The sequence below is a fragment of the Neofelis nebulosa genome, chromosome 2, assembly GCF_028018385.1.
Source record: "Neofelis nebulosa isolate mNeoNeb1 chromosome 2, mNeoNeb1.pri, whole genome shotgun sequence".
NCBI classification, from domain to species: domain Eukaryota; kingdom Metazoa; phylum Chordata; class Mammalia; order Carnivora; family Felidae; genus Neofelis; species Neofelis nebulosa.
In genome coordinates this window covers 146,799,098-146,819,519 of record NC_080783.1, presented here as the reverse complement: position 1 = coordinate 146,819,519, position 20,422 = coordinate 146,799,098, and the positions used below count along the sequence as shown (strand labels likewise).

Below are 20,422 nucleotides of genomic sequence, written 5' to 3'. Positions count from 1 at the left end.
TGCAAACTTTTTCTGTAAAGGACCAAACAGTAAATATTTTAGGTTTTGCAAACCAGGTGGTCTCTTCTCCAAGTACTCAATTCTGCTATTGCAGCAAGAAAGCAGCCATAGACAATCTATAAATGAGTGGGCATAGCATTATTCCAATAAAACCTTATCTACAAAGACAGCTGGTGGTCTGGGTTGGCCATCATTTGCCTGTGAGCCATAATTTGCCAACCCCTGAACTAGAGCACTATTCATGCTTTTACCTATTTTCTTCCAGACAATGCCTATTCTTCTCCATATTCTTTGGCTAATCACAAGCCCTATTCAGGGAGATAAAATCAATCTGATAATAGCACAGGGAAAAATAAAAGAGAAAGAAACTATTCTTAGAAGAGAGGAGAATATAATTTAAAATCAAATCTATTAATTCATGTATTAAACAAGCATTAATTCTTACTGATGGCCAGCTAAGAAGAAATAGAAAACTATAAATGTAAGAAAACTGTAAATGGAACACGGACAAAATAATAGTTTTTTATGTTTTATTATCTCCATTTATTTCTAAGTCCCTTTTACCTTGTTTAAGCTTGAGTGAATTCTCCAGGTACTCATCAGCTGTGATGGGTAGTCCGTCTGCTTCCAGTTCTAAGGAGAAATCCCTCAGCGTCCACACAAAATCTGGAAAGAAGCTCACAAAGTCTGCTGAATCTTCAATCCCATTGGAATTAGGGGAGGATTTCGCCCTGATCCGATCTGACAGCTCTGTCACATAGCTGAGTAGCAAACTAAGGAAAACTGGCATCAAAGAATAGTGTCCCCATCCCATATTGGTTCCACATATTAAAACCTTCACTTCACCTTTGTTTTTAACCCAAGCATCAATTTTCTAGTGGGTACATAGAATCTTTCCCCTGCCCTTGAATTATTTTTCATGTTTTCTCTTTTTGTGCTTGATTCACCAGGATTCACAACCAAGCAGCTGGTTTTTAAATACAATTCTTCCCTCTTACTTTGAGGCTATTTTGAACTACAAAAAGGATACTGCAGTTGGTCCATGGCCTGCTGGTTGATGGTTCCCATGCTATTGTACACAAAGGTGCTGCTCAGGAGTATTGCTAAGGCAAAGATCCAGGAATCGTTCTGGTTGTCACCCTGTGAATCAGAACATGTGCAAGCCTGTTAGGTTTCACTCTCCTGATATCTAGATCCTGACTTTCTAGATCAGCAGCACTAAAAAGATGCTTATTTAACTAGAGGTTTTTGGTTTTTTTTTTTTGCTTTTTAAGATTAATGACCTATATGAGAAAACCAAATTCAAATGAAAATATTAGTGGGATTTGGATTTTGGATCATTTTATGATTAGTATTTTTAATTTACACTGATTCTCACTAGGTCTTCTTATGATTATTGGCAGATAATTACAAAACCAATAGTAAAGGTTGGTAGGCTTTCTAAGGCTTTAAATATAATTTAAATTTAGAATTTTCAGGGCGCCTGCGTGGCTCAGTCAGTTGAGTATCTGACTTCAGTTCAGGTCATGATGTCGCGGCTCGTGAATTCAAGCCCTGCGTCAGGCTTGTGCTGACAGCTCAGAGCCTGCAGCTTGCTTCAGATTCTGTGTCTCCCTCTCTCTCTCCCCCTCCGCTGTTTGCACTCTGTCTCACTGTCTCTCTCAAAAATAAATAAACATTTAAAAAAATAATAAATTTAGAATTTTCTCTTCCTTTTTACAGCAAAATTGACTTATGTGAGAGTAATAATACCTGTAGCTATTTTACTGAGCAATTATTAGGCACCTAACATTTTCCATTACTTATCTTATCCAAAACAACACTATGAGTCAAATAAAGATCTACTACATCTGTTTTACAAATTCAGAAAGCTGAGGTTAAAAGAGGTCAAATAATTTGCTAAGGCCACTGAGTTAGTGACAGGGTTTACATTTAAACACAAGGGTATAGAACTTCAGAACCTAAAATTTTAACTAAAATTCTCTGCAGGATTCAACTCGTGACATTGATTTTATTTGTTCTACCTTTAAGCTTCTGGGTTAACTGGTTTAGCATACAATCTTTTTTAAAAAATAGTTTTAATGTTTATTTATTATTTTTGAGAAAGAGAAAGACAGAGTACAAGTGGGGGCGGGGCAGAGAAAGAAGGAGACCCAGAATCTGAAGCAAGCTCCAGGCTCTGAGCTGTCAGCACAGAGCCCAACGCAGGGCTCGAACTCACGAACCCTGAGATCATGACCTGAGGCGAAGTTGGACACCTAACGGGCTGAGCCACACAGGTGGCCCACACACAGCCTATTGTTAATCATTGGAATATTACTAATTACTACTGACCACTATGATCTTCTTCTAGAATTCTGCCTTATAAACATTTTCCTGATCCCTGGTTGCTAAACTTGGTCGGAGGGCACATAAACAGAAATAAAACAAAAACAAAAACAAAAGCATATTATGGTTAAGTGTAAGTTCTTATTTAAAGAAAAATTAAATTGTGTAGAGAATATTCAGGGATGAGGGTCTTATTTCAAAACTGAATCCTCAATCCTTACCTTCTCTACATCTCCCAGGCCCTCCGTGTCAAGAAGAACTAGGGTGTGGTCTGGCTTCTTGGGATGAGGCACACACCACATCCAGATTCCTTTGGTGTGAGACTGCACCGTGGAGCCCAGAGAGAAGCCTGTGAGGGAGAGTGGGGATAAGAGAAGGTGGTGTTTTAATAGCAGATGGAACTAGAAATCCTACAATGCAACGCACAAAAAAAACAACCTGATTAAAACAAGAGCAAAGGACTTGAATAGAAATTTCTCCAAAGCAAATATACAAACGACCAATAATCAAATGAAAAGATGCTCATCATCATTAGTCATTAGGGAAAAAACAAATTAAAACCACAATGAGATACTACTTCACACTCATTGGGATGGCCACTATCAAAAACCCAGAAAATAGGAAGTGTTGGGGAGGATGTGGGGATATTAGAAACCTTGTGTATTTCTGGTGAGAATGTAAAATGGTACACTTGCTGTGGAAAACAATATGATGGCTTCTTAAAAAAAAATTAAAATAGAATTACCCTATGATTTGGAGATATATAACCCTCACAAAATGAAAGTAGGGATTTGAACAGATATTTGTACCCTCGTGTTTTTAGCAACATTATCCATAATAGCCAAAAGGTGGAGGCAACCCAAGAGTCCTTCAATAGATGAAGGGATAAACAAATCAGTATGCACATATTAGTTAGTCAGCCTTAAAAAGGGAGAGAATTCTGACACAGGGTACAACACCGAAGACATTGTGCCAAATCACATTAAGCAAATCACAAAGGACAAATAATGTCTGATTCCTCTCAAACGAGATTCCTAGAACAGTCCAATTCATAGAGATAGTATGTAGAATGGTGGTTGCCAAGGGCTGGGGAGTTATTGTTTAATGGGTACAGAGTTTCTGTTGAAGAAGATGAAAAAATTAGGGAGATGCATGATGGTGATGGCTGCATAACAGTGTGAATTTACTTAATGCCATAGAACTATACGTACACTTAAAAATGATTCCAATGGTAAGTTTTATGTTATATATATTTTACAACAATGAAAAAAAAAGCCAATACAGACTTAAACATTCTTTGCATCTTAATAACCAGTGGAAACTTGCTTTTGCTACATGAACATTTTAGTAAATGTCTTATTATGTACATTAATTATTTTTATTACTGCACTAGTCTTTCTAGGAAAGGAACAATTTATGCTTTTAAAAGAGGAAACTAAGGCAAAGTGGGAAGAGTGATGAACTGACTCTTTCAGATTATAGTGAAGATAAGAGCATAATCGTGGATTAAAAGATAACTTTCAATATTCCTCCACGTTCTCTAACTTTCTGTCCTTGCATCACCACGTTCAATACAGGCAGTGTCAGTGGACAGAAGGGACTCCGAGGAGCTTTTTGATGCCACTCACCTTTGTTCTTCCCAGCCAGCTTGTTCATCAGGTAGGATTTGCCTGTGCGGTAGAGGCCCACAATAGCCACCACCACGAGAGGATTCTTGGTGCCTGACAGGATCTCCAAAGCTTCCTGATTAGCCACCAGTTGCCCTTCAGTGTTCTCAATGAGGCACACTGGGGCCGGCATGTGGATCTCTGAGGCCATGTTCAGAGTGTTCCCTGGTCTGCAAGGGAAGAGATGGGATGAAATAAAATTTCCAGTCCAATTAGATCAAGAACCTCACCAGGTTATTTTACATTCAGAAGCTGGAGTCCTCAGTTTCCACAACATGGACATAAGTTTTGTGTCAACATTGAGATAGATGAGGGTAAGATCTGTATCATTTTAGAAAGTTACAGAAGTATTATCAAAGTAGTCCATTGAAAAAATATTGGTATGACCATATCTTATGAATGTTCAGACACTCTCATGAACAAAATCGGTCATTAAATTCACCATGGAAAACTTTCCTTTTGTATTCTCATTAAAAAATTTAGAGGGGTGCCTGGGTGGTTCAGTCGGCTAAGCGTCCGACTTCAGCTCAGGTCATGATCTTGTGGTCCGTGATTTCGAGCCCCGCATCGGGCTCTGTGCTGACAGTTCAGAGCCTGGAGCCTGCTTCAGATTTTGTGTCTCCTCTCTCTGCGCCTCCCTGATTCACATTCCATCTCTCTCTGTCTCTCAAAAATGAATAAATGTTTTAAAAAATTTAAAATTTAGAGTAAAGCAGGGGTGCTTGTGTGGCTTAGTTGGTTAAGAATCCACATCTTTGATTTTGGCTCAGGTAATGATCTCACAGTTTGTGGGATTGAGCCCTGCATTGGGCCACGCTTATAGCACAGAGCCTGCTTGGCATTCTCTCTCTTCCTTTCTCTCTCTGCCTCTCCCCTGCTCACATGCACATATGCATGTGTGCATGCTCTCTCTCAATATAATAGAAAAACTTAAAAAAATTTAGAGTAAATGTTAAATGGAAAATAGAATAGAATTTAGAGGTATTTATTTTACATTCCGGTTATATGTAAAAATTCAATGTTGATTTATTTATTCATTAATTCTTACTATGAATACTTTTGTACATTATTTCATGCATGCCCTTTGAACAGTTCCCATAGATTTTAAATGTGTTTCTCCCCTGATAGATATGCTTGTTTTGCTAGAATGAGGGTCCACAGAACTTCTCAAATTGCCATTCCAAAAGTGAAACCAATATAACTTACTTTTGCAAATTTTATAAAAACATATGACCATCTGGAACACATGACCAGGGACCCTTCGAAAGCCTTGGCATGGGCTTTTATAAGCAAGGGGCCTTTAAACTTCATTAACTTCACAGTAAGTTAGCCTCCAGCTACATGGGGGTACAAGTGCACTACTGGAAATACTTACCATGGCTAAAAATCATGTTTATATATATGTGATAAGGAAACAAAAGACTATGAAATAAGGATTAAAAGGTCAGGAGTCAGAGGACCCTGGGAAGATGGCAGAGTAGGAGGATCCTAAGCTCACCTTGTCCCACCTAAATAACAGCCACACCAGTGTAATTAACCCAGAAAATGAACCAAAGACTGGCAGAACAGACTGTCTACAGTTAATCGTAGAGAGGAGGCCACATCAAAAACAGTAGCAAAGGTGAAGTCTGGTTGGAAACTAAGCTAATCTGCAAGACTAACTGCTTGTGGATACCCTAAGTACAGAGAAGGGAGAGGAGCAGACCCCACACTGGGCACTTGAGACATGGGGTACCTGCACATGTAGTGGGGAATTAAAGTCCCCATTACATTTGGCTTTGAAAATCAGAGGGCTTAAACTTTCAGGTTTTTACCATCAGTAGGGCTTAACATCTTAAGAAAAATATTAGAGAGCATGGAGGGTAATAGAAAACGGAGTCCCTACCCCTATAGATCCAGCAGAACAAACAATCCCACTGAGATACAGCATAGAAGCAGTAATTTGAGAGGCACCTCGGGTGTATGAGGAGATTTATTTACTAATCTCAGAATGTGTGCAGTAGGTGACCTGTTGAAGAACTTCTATGTACTTTTGCTCATGGGAATGTTTTAGAAGCATTAGTTACTACTGGTTCTTGAGCAAACCTCAGCATTAGAGTTACGTTGTCAATTGGAAGACAGAAAGGATTAGCTGTCTCCAGCAATATCCCTGCCCCTAGCTCTCTGGGATTCTGGAAAATTCATTTACATGCCATCGACAAGTTTTCTAGTTTGATAACATTGTTCTGGGATGACCCTGCTACCTACGTTGATCCAAGGTCTGAGATCACAAATAAATTCACACTTAAGCATCAGTAACAATAAAGTGAATGTTTATGAGTTTGCATTTAAAAAAAAAAAAAAAAAAAGAATGTGTGCAGTAGGGGCAAGGATCTTTAGGAGACTTCTCCAAGAACTAAATAACTGGTAGGTGCCATTTCTCTCTCCTAACCCCAGATTAGCTACATGGACACTTGTGGGAACTAGCACGACCACACATCATCTAGTTTGCTAACACCATGTGCCCTGTTCTCCTGCAGATCCCCTCCATCCAACACACCCCACTCAAGAGAAGTTCCTTCAAAATGCTCTGGCCAGGTCTCGTCCTTCAAGCAGCACCAACAGTGGCCAGCACCACTCCACATTGACTGGGAGGGGGAAGAAAAGCACACACACCAATTTAACTGCAGGCTCAATGGTGGGCTGGGGCAGACATCCGATCAGACTGCTAGCTCTACCAACCAACCTCACAAGGGGCAGCACAAAGGAAGAGCCCTGTAGTTTGGGTTACCTGCAACCCTGAAAGACAGACTGGGATCAGACTGGGGTCTAACTGTAGGCTTTGTCCACCAATGAAAGCATCTAAGGGAACAATGCAGGAAGAGCACCATGCAGTTCAGTGTGACCACAGTTCTGGCAAATGGGTTGAGAGCAGGCATCTGGTTTGACCTAGCTACAAGCCCAAGGCTGCCCCAGACTGGCCCTGTAAGAGCACAGAGACCAAACCCTGCTCATAATAGGGAAAGAGGGCCATTTCAGACAATTCACTGAAGGCAAACATGGCTCAGCCACAAAAATAAACTAACACAACACACATACGAGACACCCCTGAAAGTGCCATGTTCTGGTGAAGGGGGGACATTGCACTAGAGGACACTATAAAACCTCTTCTTCATAAGGCCACTATTTTCAAGATCAGGAGACATAGCTAACTTTCCTAACACACAGAAACAAGTGCAGAATGTTATACAAAATGAAGAAACAGAGGAATATGTTCCAGATGAAAGAACAAGACAAAAATCACAGTACAAGAGCTAAATGAAATGGAGATAAGAAATATGCCTGACAGAGAATTCAAAGTAATGATCATAAAGATATTTACTGGACTCGAGAAAAGAGTGGAGGATCTTAGTGAGACAAACAAATGGAAAGATACTTTGTGCTCACTGATTGGGAGAATGAGTAGTGTTAAAATGTCCATACTACCTAAAGAAATCTACAGAGTTAATGCAATTTTTTTATTTTTTATTTTTTAAATATTTATTTTTGAGAGAGAGATAGAGTGAGAGCAGGGGAAGTGCAGAGAGAGAGGGAGACACAGAATATGAAGCAGGCTCCAGGCACCGAGCTGTCAGCACAGAGCCCGACTTGGGGTTTGAACTCACAGACCATGAGATCATGACCTGAGCTGGTCAGTCGCTCAACTGACTGAGACTTCCAGGCACCCCAGTGCAATTTCTATCAAAACACCAATAGCCTTTTTCATAGAAGTAGAACAAACAATCCTAAAATTTGTATGGAACTACAAATAGCCAAAACAATTTTGAAAAAGAAGAACAAAACTGGAGGTATCACAATCTCAGAATTCAAGATATACAAAAAAGCTGTAGTAATCAAAACAGTATGGTACTGGCACAAAAAGAGACACATAGATCAATAGTATAGAATAGAGAGTCCAGAAATAAATTCATGCTTTTATGGTCAAATGACCTACAATAAAGGAAGTAAGAATATACAATAATAGGAAAAAGACAGTCTCTTCAACAAATGGTGTTGGAAAACTGGACAGCTCTATGCAAAATAATGAAATTGGACCATTTTCTTAGCCATATACAAAAATAAACTCAAAATGGATTAAAGACTTTAATATGAGACATGAAACCACAAAATTCCTAGGAGTAAACACAGGCAGTAATTTCTTTGACATCAGCTATAGAAACAGATTTCTAGATATGTCTCCTGAGGCAAGTGAAACATAAGCAAAGATAAACTATTGAGACTCCATTAAAATAAGAAGCTTTTGCACAGAAAAGGAAACCATCAACAAAACAAAAAGACAATCTACTGAATTGGAGAAGATATTTGCAAATGATATATTTGATAAGGGGTTAATATCCAAAATCTATAAAGAACTTATACAACTCAACACCCAAAAACCAATAATCCAAAATTAAAAATGGGCAGAAGACGTGAATAGACATTTTTCCAAAGAAGACATACAGATGGTCAATAGACACATTAAAAGATGCTTGACATTACTACTCATCAGAGACATGCAAATCAAAATCACAATGAGTATCATCTTATACCTATCAGAATGTCCAAAATAAAAAACTCAAGAAAGTTACCGAGGATGTGGAGAAAAGGATTCTGGCGAACTGCTGGGGGGTGGAATACAAACTGGTACAGTCACTCTGGAAAACAGTATGGAGGTTCCTCAAAAATAGAACTACCATGTGATCCAGTAATTGCACTACTGGGTATTTACCCAAATAAAACAAAAACAGTAATTTGAAAGGATATATGCATCCTTTTGTTTACTGCATCATTATTTACAATAGCCAAACTATGGAAGCAATCCAAACGTCCATCTATAGATGAATGGATAAAGAGGAAATGGTGTATATACACAATGTAATACTACTCAGCCATAAAAAAGAATGAGATCTTGCTATTTTCAACAACATGGGTGGATATAGAGGGTATAATCCTAACTGAAATAAGTCAGTTAGAGAAAGACAAATACCATATGATTTCACTCATATATGAAATTAATTTAAGAAACAAAGCAAACAAAGCAAAAAAGAGGGGAAAAAATGCAAAAAAACAGCACCCAGACTCTTAAATATAGAAAAGAAATTGGAAGCTGCTGGAGGCAAGGTGGGTAGGGTTTGGGGTGAAACAGGTGAGGGGATTAAGAGTGTACTTATTGTGATGAGCACTGAGTAATGTATAGAATTGTTGAATCATTATACTGTACACCTGAAACTAAAAAAAAAAAAAAAATGAGGAGGCAGATCAGGAGAGGTAAAGGGCAAGTTGTTCAAGGAAAATATTTGTATTTTCAGCATACATTTCTAGGTTTTCTGTTTTGTTCTGCTCTTCCATTTTGTAGAGAAGGAGAAGCAGGAAGAGGAGAATAGACGGTGGGGAAGAGGGATGAGAGATGAAGGGAAAGTGAAACTGGAAAGGAGAGAGAGTCGTCAGGCAAGATAAATAAAGCTCGTGCCAAGCCAAGGAATTCAGGGCAGGAGTTTCCAGAAGGCAAGATTGGAACTGATTGAGAGCACAGAGAGGTCAAGGCAAACAAAGATGTAGCCCTTAGTGATGCATCACGGTAGATTCTTTAAAAAGGAAGCTTTCTAGTCAAATGGGCTCCAGATTCTACTTGTAAGGGGTAAGGAGTAAGTTGGCACTAAGTAATTGGATCTACTGAACCTGGACTATTTCTGAAGGAAGAAATACACTTTGAGTCAAAGTTCAAGTGTGTGATTAAAAAGAATGATGTTTTCATAAATCTTCACCTTTAGCTCTGGGTTTCAGATTTTTCTTTCTCTGTCTTTAACAGTATCAGGTGGGGATACCTCAGTGGCTCAAGACTCTATCTTGGCTCAGCTCACGATCTCATGGTTTCGTGAGTTTGCGCACTGTGTTGGGCTCTTCACTGGCATCTCAGAGCCTACTTGGGATTCTCTCTCTCCTTCTCCCTGCCCCTTCCCTGTTCATGCACTCTCTCTCTCTCTCTCTCTCAAAATAAATAAACATTAAAAAAATCAGTGTCGCGTGGCTGTTCACCACACCACACCTCATTTACTATTCTTTCCTTCTCATGAATATAACATATTTGCAGCCTTTCAGTTTCTTAGCTGCAGTCGGATCTGTACTGAGCAAGTTCTATCAAAGATAATGGGAATTTAACTGTGTCCCCAGTCAACACAGACAAAGTCAGCAAAAAGAAAGACAATCCTAATGCACTTCAAACTTCATTTATCCCCATGTCTGCTGGTGCCTAATTTCACACAAGCACAGTAGTAACAGGTAGGAACATGCTACCATTTGATGACCCCAGTATTTCATTATCCGACCTAGTATCCCACAGCAGGCTCAACTGCAGCCCGTCTTGATGCTGATCACTTTTTTTTTTAATGTGTATTTATTTTTGAGAGAGAGTGCAGGGGGAGGGACAGAGACAGAGGGGGACAGAGGATCCAAAGCAGGCTCTGTGCTGACAGCAGAGAGCCCGATGTGGGGCTGAAACTAATGAATTGTGAGATCATGACCTGAGCTGAAGTCGGATGTTCAACCAACTGAGGCACCCAGGTGCCCTTAGGCTGGTCACTTTTTAAGAAAACTGACCTTTATAAAATCCTTTCCCATCCCTGCCCCAACCTTGTCATGAGCCCCATTTCCTGGAACAGAGCTCCTTTAAAGCTGAAGAAAAAGCTGCTTTGATAATGAAGTGGAGTTCTTACCTTTTATTTTTTCCTCTTCAGTTAGGTGGAGCGGTTTCTGTTACTTCTCCCTCTCTCACTGGATCATGGATCTTTTATTTTACTTGTGTAATGTCATTGGACTTTCCAGATTTCCTTTAAAGACAAACTAGAAGCAAAGCAACCACTGTAACAGACTTTATCTGAAACTGAAAGCATTGGGACACAAAACAATTATTCAAAGACCATAAAAGGAATTTCTGGAGGCTGTGCTAGTGGGAGGGTATATGGGTTTAACACAATTTCTCAACCAGAACCTTCACATTTTTTTGAAAGAGATTTCAGAGAACGCTCGCTGATTTTAAAGAATGTCTATCAGATATGCAAATACAATGAAATGGAGCTCAGAGTTGGGGTTCAGGTTGAGAAACCTAGAGTGAGGAAGCATCATGTGAATTTTTAGGTCTAATTTCCTCACGTGATGAACATACAGCGGACCTGGCTTTATACATACAGCAAGTGAGGAGAAGAATATGCCACACACACAGTCACAAACACCCAGCACCTGGCACTAATACCCAGTGCACAGTCAGGAAGGGGCTCCAAGAATTGCACACATGTTTGAGGCTCTATGCTGACTGCTTTATGTGGGTTTTATAACATATCATATGCTAAACATTTCCCCATGTTTTTATAGAAACAGGAACAGAAAAGTTGAATGTCTCAACCCAAATCACAGTAGTATATATAAGTAATCTGAACTGAACCATTCTTGATCCCAAACACTCTTGTGAAGCTACTTCACTACACTGCCTTTCTAGGCTTTCTGAGTGAATAGCAAAAGAAGTAATGGGTTTATTTCTTGATTGTTTGCAAAGAACTATGTGTGTTTCAAGTCTAATTCATTTTTGATTACAATAATGCAAAATAAGCAACAATGTCTTCATCTTACAGTGAAAACAAGGAGGCTTGAGGGAGGGTAAGTATGCCGGTCCATATTCATTGAGCAAGTCACAGGGGTGGGAATCAAATTTTAAGCTCTTTTTACCTTTTGTTTTGTTTTGTTTTAGAGAATTCAAGCTGGGAGAGGGGCAGAGGGAGAGAGAAAGAGAAAAAGAGAATCCTAAGCAGGCTGTATGCTCAGCATGGAGGCCAAGATGGGGCTTGGTCTCACAATCTGGGATCATGACCTGAGCTGAAATCAAGAGTTGGATGCTCAACTGACTGAGCCACCCTGGTGCCCCTAAACTCATTTTACCTTTAAATTCTCTGCTTTTTCTCCTCTTTCACATTGCTTCTGAAAGGAAGGAATAGGGAAATGAGGAGAAAGGGAGAGATTGATTAGGTTTTCTGCTGATCCCAGATCTCTATACCCAGAAGCCAGTGTGAGAAACTTAACAAATAGAACTGAATACTCTCTTTTCTTTTTCCTTTTTGAAATTTGCTTTGAAAAATGAGTTAGCTTGGACTTTCTGTTGCTGGGACACACCCAGTTCCTTCCTGCCTTGATCCTTGAGGCACAACTTTACAGATCTGAAACTTTCTTACCCTTGATCTTGGCAAGATCCCTTTTTATTCTGTTGGTCTCCTGTGAATCCTTTGCAAATCTCCTTCACATCACCTTGATTTTTCCCCCTTATGATACCTGAAATTCAAATTCATAAAAGCAGTTAACTAATGTATTCACAGCACTTACAATAGGACTTGGCATAGAGTAGAAGTTCAATGGATATTATGTGACTAAGTATAAAATGACCCCAACTATGCAAGAAACCCCACACTTTTGGCAATTTGAATATGTAAACTTAAAAAAATTTTTTAAGTTTATTTATTTAGAGAGAGAGTGCAAGCGGGGTAGGGGCAGAGAGAGAGAGAGAGAAGGGAGAGAGAACCTCAAGCAGGCTCCAAGCTGTCAGTGCAGAGCCTGAACCCACAGGGCTCAAACCCATGAACTGTGAGATCATGACCTGAGATGAAACCAAGAGTTGGATGCTTAACTGACTGAGCCATTCAGGTGTCCAAATGAGTAGTTAATGTCTTTTCCATGTGTCTATCCACTTTATCATGAAATGATGGAAGTTTGAATCAAGACTTGTGATATCCTTTGGTGCCATTCTTTAAGCTTTTACGGTGAGGGATTGGAGTCATTCTGTTGGGACTACTCAGGCCTGCATTTGTCTCTGACCTAATAAACAATATTCAAATTGTAAGAGTTGTTCAAACTATTATGAGATCCTAGCTAGTCTATTCCAGAACTAAAAGTTTGTATATATTGTTCAGTTAGTGAAATGTTTACAACAGTACAGATGTTACATATGACATGTAGTTTTCAAAGTGAGTGAAAAAAAAGAATCTTCAAAATTTGTTGAAGACTCCACAGAGCATAAAAAACCTTGAATTTACTTGAATTCAATGTAAATAAAATATAAAAGTATTTACTAATGTCTTGAAGAAACTTGACCATTATTTTGAAGGGATTGCTGCAATTATTACATTAAAAATTTTTAATTTAATTTAATTTATTTATTTTAAAAAATGTTTACTTATTTATTTATTTATTTTGAGAAACAGAGAGAGCGAGAGAGAGAGAGAGAGAGAGAGAGAGCAGGGGAGGGGCAAAGCGAGAAGAGAGAAAGAATTCCAACCAGGCACCACACTGGGAGCTCAGATCAGATGCAAGGCTTGAACTCACAAACCATGAGATCATGACCTGAGCCAAAATCAAGAGTTGGATGCTTAACCAAATGAGCCACCTGGGCACTCAATTTTTTTTATTTTAGAGAGAGAGTGGGAGATACAGCGTCAGTAGGGGACAGGGGCAGAGGGAGAGAGAGAATCCTAACAGCCTCCATGTTCAGCATGAAGCCTGACATGGGGCTTGATCCCATGACCCTGTGATCATGACCTGAGCTGAAATCAAGAGTCAGACACTCAATCGACTGAGTCAACCAGGAACACTGCAATTATAACATGCTTAAAGAAATTTTTTTAACGTTTATTCATTTTTGAGAGGCAGAGAGAGAGCACCACTGGGGGAGGGGCACAGAGAGAAAGGGAGACACAGGATCCAAAACAGGCTTCAGGCGCTGAGCTGTCAGCCCAGAGCCAGATGCAGGGCTAAAACTCATGGACCACAAGATCATGACCTGAGCTGAAGTCGGATGCTTACCTGACTGAACCACCCAGGTGCCCCTGCGATTATTATATTTTAAACTGAGGTTTGCTCTACTGAACATCATGATGAAAAATGATGTTCTTCCAATAATGAAAATGTCATGGGAATCATCAAACTATTTGCTAGACTTAATCCACTTTTGCATGGCTACTTGGAAAAATGCTAAAATTAAAAACAACAACAACAACAACAACAAAATATCATATCTGTGTCCCAGATTATGATGAATTAGTCAAAATATAAGGAAAACATAAAGTCAAGTGTTAAGTAGAGTCCAAATGTTACTCCATTACTATACGTTTTCCACGATTTCAACAAATACTGATCAATTGGCAATATTGTGTATTTAAGTTATTACAGAAAACCATGAGAAAGTTGTGGGTTTTTTCCAATTGCAATAACTTATCTGTACCTTTAAATTGTTTTTATTTTTATTTATTTATTTATTTATTTATTTATTTATTTATTTATTTTGACAGAGAGCAAGAGACAGAGTGCAAGCAGGGAGGAGCAGAGAGAGGGACAAAGAATCTGAAGCAGGCTCCGGGCTCTGAGCTGTCAGCACAGAGCCCGATGCAGGGTTCAAACTCACAAACCATGAGATCATGACCTCATCTGGAGTTGGACCCTTAACCGACTGAGCCACCCAAGCACCCCTTCTTATCGGTGACTTTATTCAACAATGTGAAATATGGTCTGGGTGATTGTAACTTGCCATGGGACAGTATTTGTGGACATTACTGTGAGTTTGTCATATGCCAATGCAGCCATACAAAAAACAAAGACAAAGGGCTGCATGCACTCTTTTTTAAAAAAAGATTTTATTTTTAAGTAATTTTTCACCCAATATGGGGCTCACACTCACAACCCTGAGACCAAAAGTCACATGCGTGGCTAACTGAGCCAGCCAGGCATGCTTAGGGCTGCGTGCACTTTTTATAAACATTAATAAGTAGAATGTGCTGTCCCCATAGGAGCTCATTACCTTTTTCATCAGATGATATGCTGACCTTCTAGTACCTGAAGTTATCAAACCTTTAAGTGTCTTTCCAGTTATATTTTCTCTTTGGGTTAGTCTGGTTTTGTAGAAGGAGTATTTTAGGCACACGGTTGAAAAGCTAAAGTGGGATGCTTGGGGCGCCTGGGTGGCTCAGTCGGTTAAGCGGCCGACTTCGGCTCAGGTTGTGATCTCGTGGTCTGTGAGTTCGAGCCCCGCGTCAGGCTCTGTGCTGACAGCTCAGAGCCTGGAGCCTGTTTCAGATTCTGTGTCTCCCTCTCTCTGACCCTCCCCTGTTCATGCTCTGTCTCTCTCTGTCTCAAAAATAAATAAACGTTAAAAAAAATTTTTTTTAAGTGGGATGCCTGCTTTTGTTTATGACAAGGAAAATCTAGAATGGATGGTGGAGGAGGGAGATGATGAACATCAACTATGACCTGTGACAAGTTGTAGGAGTTAAAGTCTGTGGCATAAACCAAGTCATGTGTATTAAGTCCTTTATAGAATTGTAGCTACTCACCAATTTGAAGATACGATGATGGATTGCATTTAATATAGGGCACAGTGATCAGAATGATGCAAGGGGTGGACCATTTTAGATGTTTCTGGTGCGCTAACTTGAATCCTCTCAATCTCACTTCCAGTTCCAGCTCTGGCTGTAGTGGACAGTTCAGAGAAGGCCTGAACTCATCTCAGGTGGTTAGCATCTTGCTTTAGTAATGTAAAAGCCGTGTTCTCACAAGAGATTACAGGGGCTATAGGATTGGGATTTCTTCCCTATAACTTCCCTCTCCTGGCCTCTCTGAAACACGCTGGTCATGCTCCTTCCCTAGGGCCTTTGCACTTGCTGTTTCCCCTGCAACTTATGCTGTTTCCCTAGATATCCAATGACCTTCTCCCTTACAGTTTTCGATCCTTACTGAAATGTCACTTCATCGGTGCTGTTTCTGATCCCTTATATAAAATTGCTCTTCTTCAAATTGCCAGCACTTGTTCTCCCCTATTCCTGCTTCACTTTCCTGCATAGAAACTGTCATCTGATATTCTGGATAGTTTATGTTTTTATTGCCTACTAAAATGTTACTTCCACGAAGGCAGAGATTTCTGTTTCTTTTTGACTTTTGAATCCCTCAAAAACAGTGCATGACACATGATAGGCCTTTAGTAAGTATTCGCGATTAAGTGGATCAAATTGGGAAAGTGAACATGTTGGTTAAAGGTTATGTTCTTTTTGGAGACTTTTGAGACATACTATAAAATTTGCTTCTGGAAATGTTTGCACTCTCCTACTCTCCAAGTGCATATAAAAGCACCTGTACTTTGACATCGCCCTGAACAGGTGGAATCATGCTGTTTAAAATCTGACCTACGCTGAGAGGTAGAAAATACTGTGCTGTTTTAATAGACAATTTTGTATTAATACTGGGGAACCTGGGTGGCTCAGTTGATTGAGCATCCGACTTTGACTCAAGTCATGATCTCACAGCTTGTGAGTGCCAGCCCGGTGTTGGGTTCCATGCTGACAGCTCAGAGCCTGGAGCCTGCATCAGATTCTGTGTCTCCCCCTCTCTCTCTGTCCCTCCCCTTCTTGCATGCTCTCTCTCTCAGAATAAATAAACGTGAAAAAAAAACTTATTACTATTGAAAAAGAACATATTTATATAATTATTTTTATCACATTGTTATCTCACAGTATATAAGCTTTGTTGAGGCATTGAAGCTTAAGTTCATATTATAATAAGTAAAATGCATCTGGTGCCTGCTGTATGGTAGACATTGTGCTAATTCCTTACAGGTATTACTAACTAAATTGAATTTACCCTCAGTACATGCTTATGAGGTAGATATTATTATCTGCATTTTACAGACCAGTTAATACAGGTTAAAGATATTTTTTATTTTATTTATTTATTTACTTATTTTAAAAATCAGTTAAGATAAGGAAACAAATATGTATTTATACTGTCTTATAATTACATAATTTACTAGTTTTCTTTCTCTTTTTATATGCATGCATTTATTATCTGGGTTCACTTTCAGTCTGAAGAATTTCTTTTACTATTTCTCATGAGATGGGTCTGCTAGCAAAAAATTCTGTTTTGGGGTACCTGGGTGGCTCAGTCAGTTAAGCATCCAACTTCAGCTTAGGTCATGATCTCATATTTTGTGGGTTTGAGCCTTGTATCGGGCTTTCTACTATCAGCATAGAGCCTGCTTCAGATCCTCTGTCTCCCTCTCTGTCTCTGACCCTCCCCACTCCAAAATAAATAAACATGTAAAAAAAAATTCTCAGTTTTTATATATCTGGAATTCTTTATTTTAATTTTTTATTTGTACACGTGAAACTAATATTATACCATATGTTAACTAACTGGAATTTAAAGATGTTTTTTAAATGGCAGTTCACTGGGCCACAAGACTGACAGTTGAGATTTCCTTGAATGATAAGTCAGTGTATTAAAAGGGGAAGGTCAAATTAAGTTCATTCATGGCTCTGTACCTGCAAAAGTGGACTAGAAGACTCTGGTGATGTATGTCTCTCCCATATCCGCGCTAAATATGACAGTCTGATTAGTTCTTTTATAAATTAAAAGTCTGGTTCTTCTCTACTTTTTCTTATTAGTAAGGAATTTCTTGTCTCAGTTAAAGACAACTTGAACCTATTTTTACTGAACACATGTCGGTTGAAAATGAAAGCAGGAACAGGCTCTTAGTTTCTCAGAAACAGGCCAGATGTTAAGAAAAAGCTCCTTCCTGTGTAGTAAAATGAGTTGTGTACCGTTTTTGTGCATTTTTTTTTTTTAATGTCAGACTTGAGAATTTTTCGAGGGACTTCTTCTTTTATTTTTTTTAATTTTATTTATTTTTTTAACGTTTATTTATTTTTGAGAGAGGGACAGAGCATGAACAGGGGAGGGGCAGAGAGAGAGGGAGACACAGAATCGGAAACAGGCTCCAGGCTCTGAGCCATCAGCCCAGAGCCCGACGCGGGGCTCGAACTCACGGACCGCGAGATCGTGACCCGAGCTGAAGTCGGACGTCTAACCGACTGAGCCACCCAGGCGCCCCGGGACTTCTTTTAAACACTGGGTATGAAGAAGCTGTATTTCCTTGCTTTCCAGTGCACTTGGAGTTGTGGTCTCTAGAATACTTACTCTAAAAGATACACCTCAAATTAATTTGCACGATAGAATTATTACATTAAAAATTTATGTATATATGCTTAATGGTTTCAATTGTTATCCAGAATTACACGTCTGAAATGTTTTTATATTAGCTGCTTTTCACATGGAGAATTCCATGCAGAACATTTTAGGGTACTCAACAGCAGGAATTCATTTATTCAGTTGGGGTCCCTGAGTCTCATATACAATAGGAGGCAAGACCAGCAAGTTAGAAAAACAACTTGCAGTGTGTGTGTGTGTAGGGGGGGTAGGGGTGGAGAGAGAGAGAGAGAGAGAGAGAGAGAGAGCATATGTATTTCCCATTCTTCTCTCACTCCACCCCTTAACAACCACCATTCTACTTTCTGTGCTTATGAGTTTGACTACCTTAGATACCTCATATAAATGAAATAATAAAGTACTTGTCTTTTGTAACTTATTATTTCTCTTAATGCTTTCATAGTTAGTCCTTGCTGTGGCATGTGACAGATTTCATTTTTAAGACTGAGTAACATTCCATTGTATATGTACACAACATTTTCTTTATCCACTCATCTGTCTATAAGGACATATGGGTTGTTTCTACCTCTTGATTATTGTGAATAATGTAATAAATGTGGGTATGCAAATATCTCTTCAAGATCTTGCTTTCAGTGCTTTTAGATATAGATACTCAGTAGTAAAATTTCTGGACCATATGGTAACTCTATTTTTTATTTTTCTGAGGGGCCATCTTACAGTTTTCCATAGCAACTGCATCATTTTTTATTTCCACTCACATTACACAGGAATTCCAATTTCTCCATATTCTCACCAATATTTCCTATTTTCTATTTTTTTGATAGTGGTCATCCTAATATATGTGAGATAATATCTCATATTTTTTATTTGCATTTCTCTAATGATTAGTGATATTGAACACCTTCTCATATGCTTTTTGGTTATTTGTATATTCTTTGATGAAATGTCTATTCAATTCCTTTGGTCATTTTTTTAGACTGAGTTGTTTTTTGTTACTGTGAATTGTAGGTCTTTACATATTCTGGATATTTGTTCCCTATCAGATATATGATTTTCAGATATTTTCTCCCATTCTATAGGTTGCTTTTTCACTCTGATGGTTGTTTTCTTTAATGCACAAGAGTTTTAAAGTTTGATGTAGTTCTGCTTGTCTGTTTTCGCTTTTGTTTCCATGCTTTGGTGTCATTTCCAAGAAATCATTGCCAAATCCAACGTCATGAAGGTTTACCCTATGTTTTCTTGTAAAAGTCTTATATTTTATGTTTAGTACTCTAATATACTTTGAATTAATTTTTATATGTTTTAAGAATCTGAATTCATTCTTTTATATGTGGATGTTCAGTTTTTCTAACACCATTTATTGAAGATACTGCTCTCTCCCCATTGTGTGGTCTCAATAAGCTTGTTAAAGATCATTTGAGCACATATGTGAGGGTTTATTTCTGAACTGTCTATTTGGCTATCTTTATGCCAGTACCTGACTGTTTTTATTACCTGTAGCTTTGTAATATGTTTTGAAGTCAGGAAGTGTGAGGCTTCCAACTTTATTCTTCTTTTTCAAGACTGATGGGACTATCCAGAGTCCCTTGAAAGTCTATATGAATTTTAGGATGCGTTTTATGTTTCTGCAAAAAAATGTTACTGGGATTTTAATAGGAATTGCATTGAATCTGTAGATTGTGTAGCATAGAATGAACATTTTAACAATATTAAGTCCTGTAATCTGGAAACATGGGATGTCTTTTCATGTATTTGTGTCTTCTTTAATTTCTTTCAGCCAAATTTTATAGCTTTCAGCATATAAGTCTTTTGCCTTCTTGGTTTAATTTGATTAATTTTTAAACTATTTATATTTATATTTAATAATTTATATTACATGTACATAAATTTAATATGTCTATTTATATATTTAATATGTATACTTATGCTTCAAAAAGTTATTTAAAAAGATTCAGGAATAAATCTAACAAAATGTACAAAGAGTATATGCTCTGAAATATAAAATATTACCGAAAGATTATAAAAGACTAACAAATTGTGGGACGTGTAATGATGAATTGGAGACATATTTTTTGAGTGTCATTTATTCACATATTTATCTATAGATTTGCTACAATTCTTAGTTTCATACACGTAAGGAAAATTGATTCATGACAACTATAGCAAAACGATAGTCTTCTCAATAAATGCTGCTAAGTCTATGTTACGTACGTGTGAAAAAAAAACTTGATTCTTACCTTCTGACATTATAAAAGTTGATTCTATATGGATTGTAAATCCCAATGTAAAGCATAAAGTGTTTAGAAGAAAGTCAAAGACATTATTTTGATGTCCGTCAGTTCAGAAAATAGGATAAACGTGGAAGACAAAATAATAAAATG

The 20,422-nt window shown here is 38.3% G+C and overlaps 1 protein-coding gene across 4 annotated transcripts in view; it reads right to left on the bottom strand.

The window, feature by feature from the left end:
• Positions 1 to 20,422, bottom strand: part of LOC131504417 (guanylate-binding protein 1-like) — a 175,535-nt gene that overhangs the window by 7,152 nt on the left and 147,961 nt on the right. For 2 of the 4 annotated variants that reach the window (XM_058716676.1, XM_058716675.1), the window contains exons 3-5: positions 2,550 to 2,677; positions 1,031 to 1,140; positions 565 to 761 (exon numbers count right to left, since the gene is read on the bottom strand). In XM_058716676.1, the coding sequence (XP_058572659.1) occupies positions 565 to 761; positions 1,031 to 1,140; positions 2,550 to 2,677 (435 nt within the window). Of the gene's footprint in view, positions 1 to 564; positions 762 to 1,030; positions 1,141 to 2,549; positions 2,678 to 3,956; positions 4,166 to 10,726; positions 10,913 to 20,422 lie in introns of those variants that run through there. The other 2 variants (XM_058716678.1, XM_058716674.1) reach the window with 2 other exon arrangements.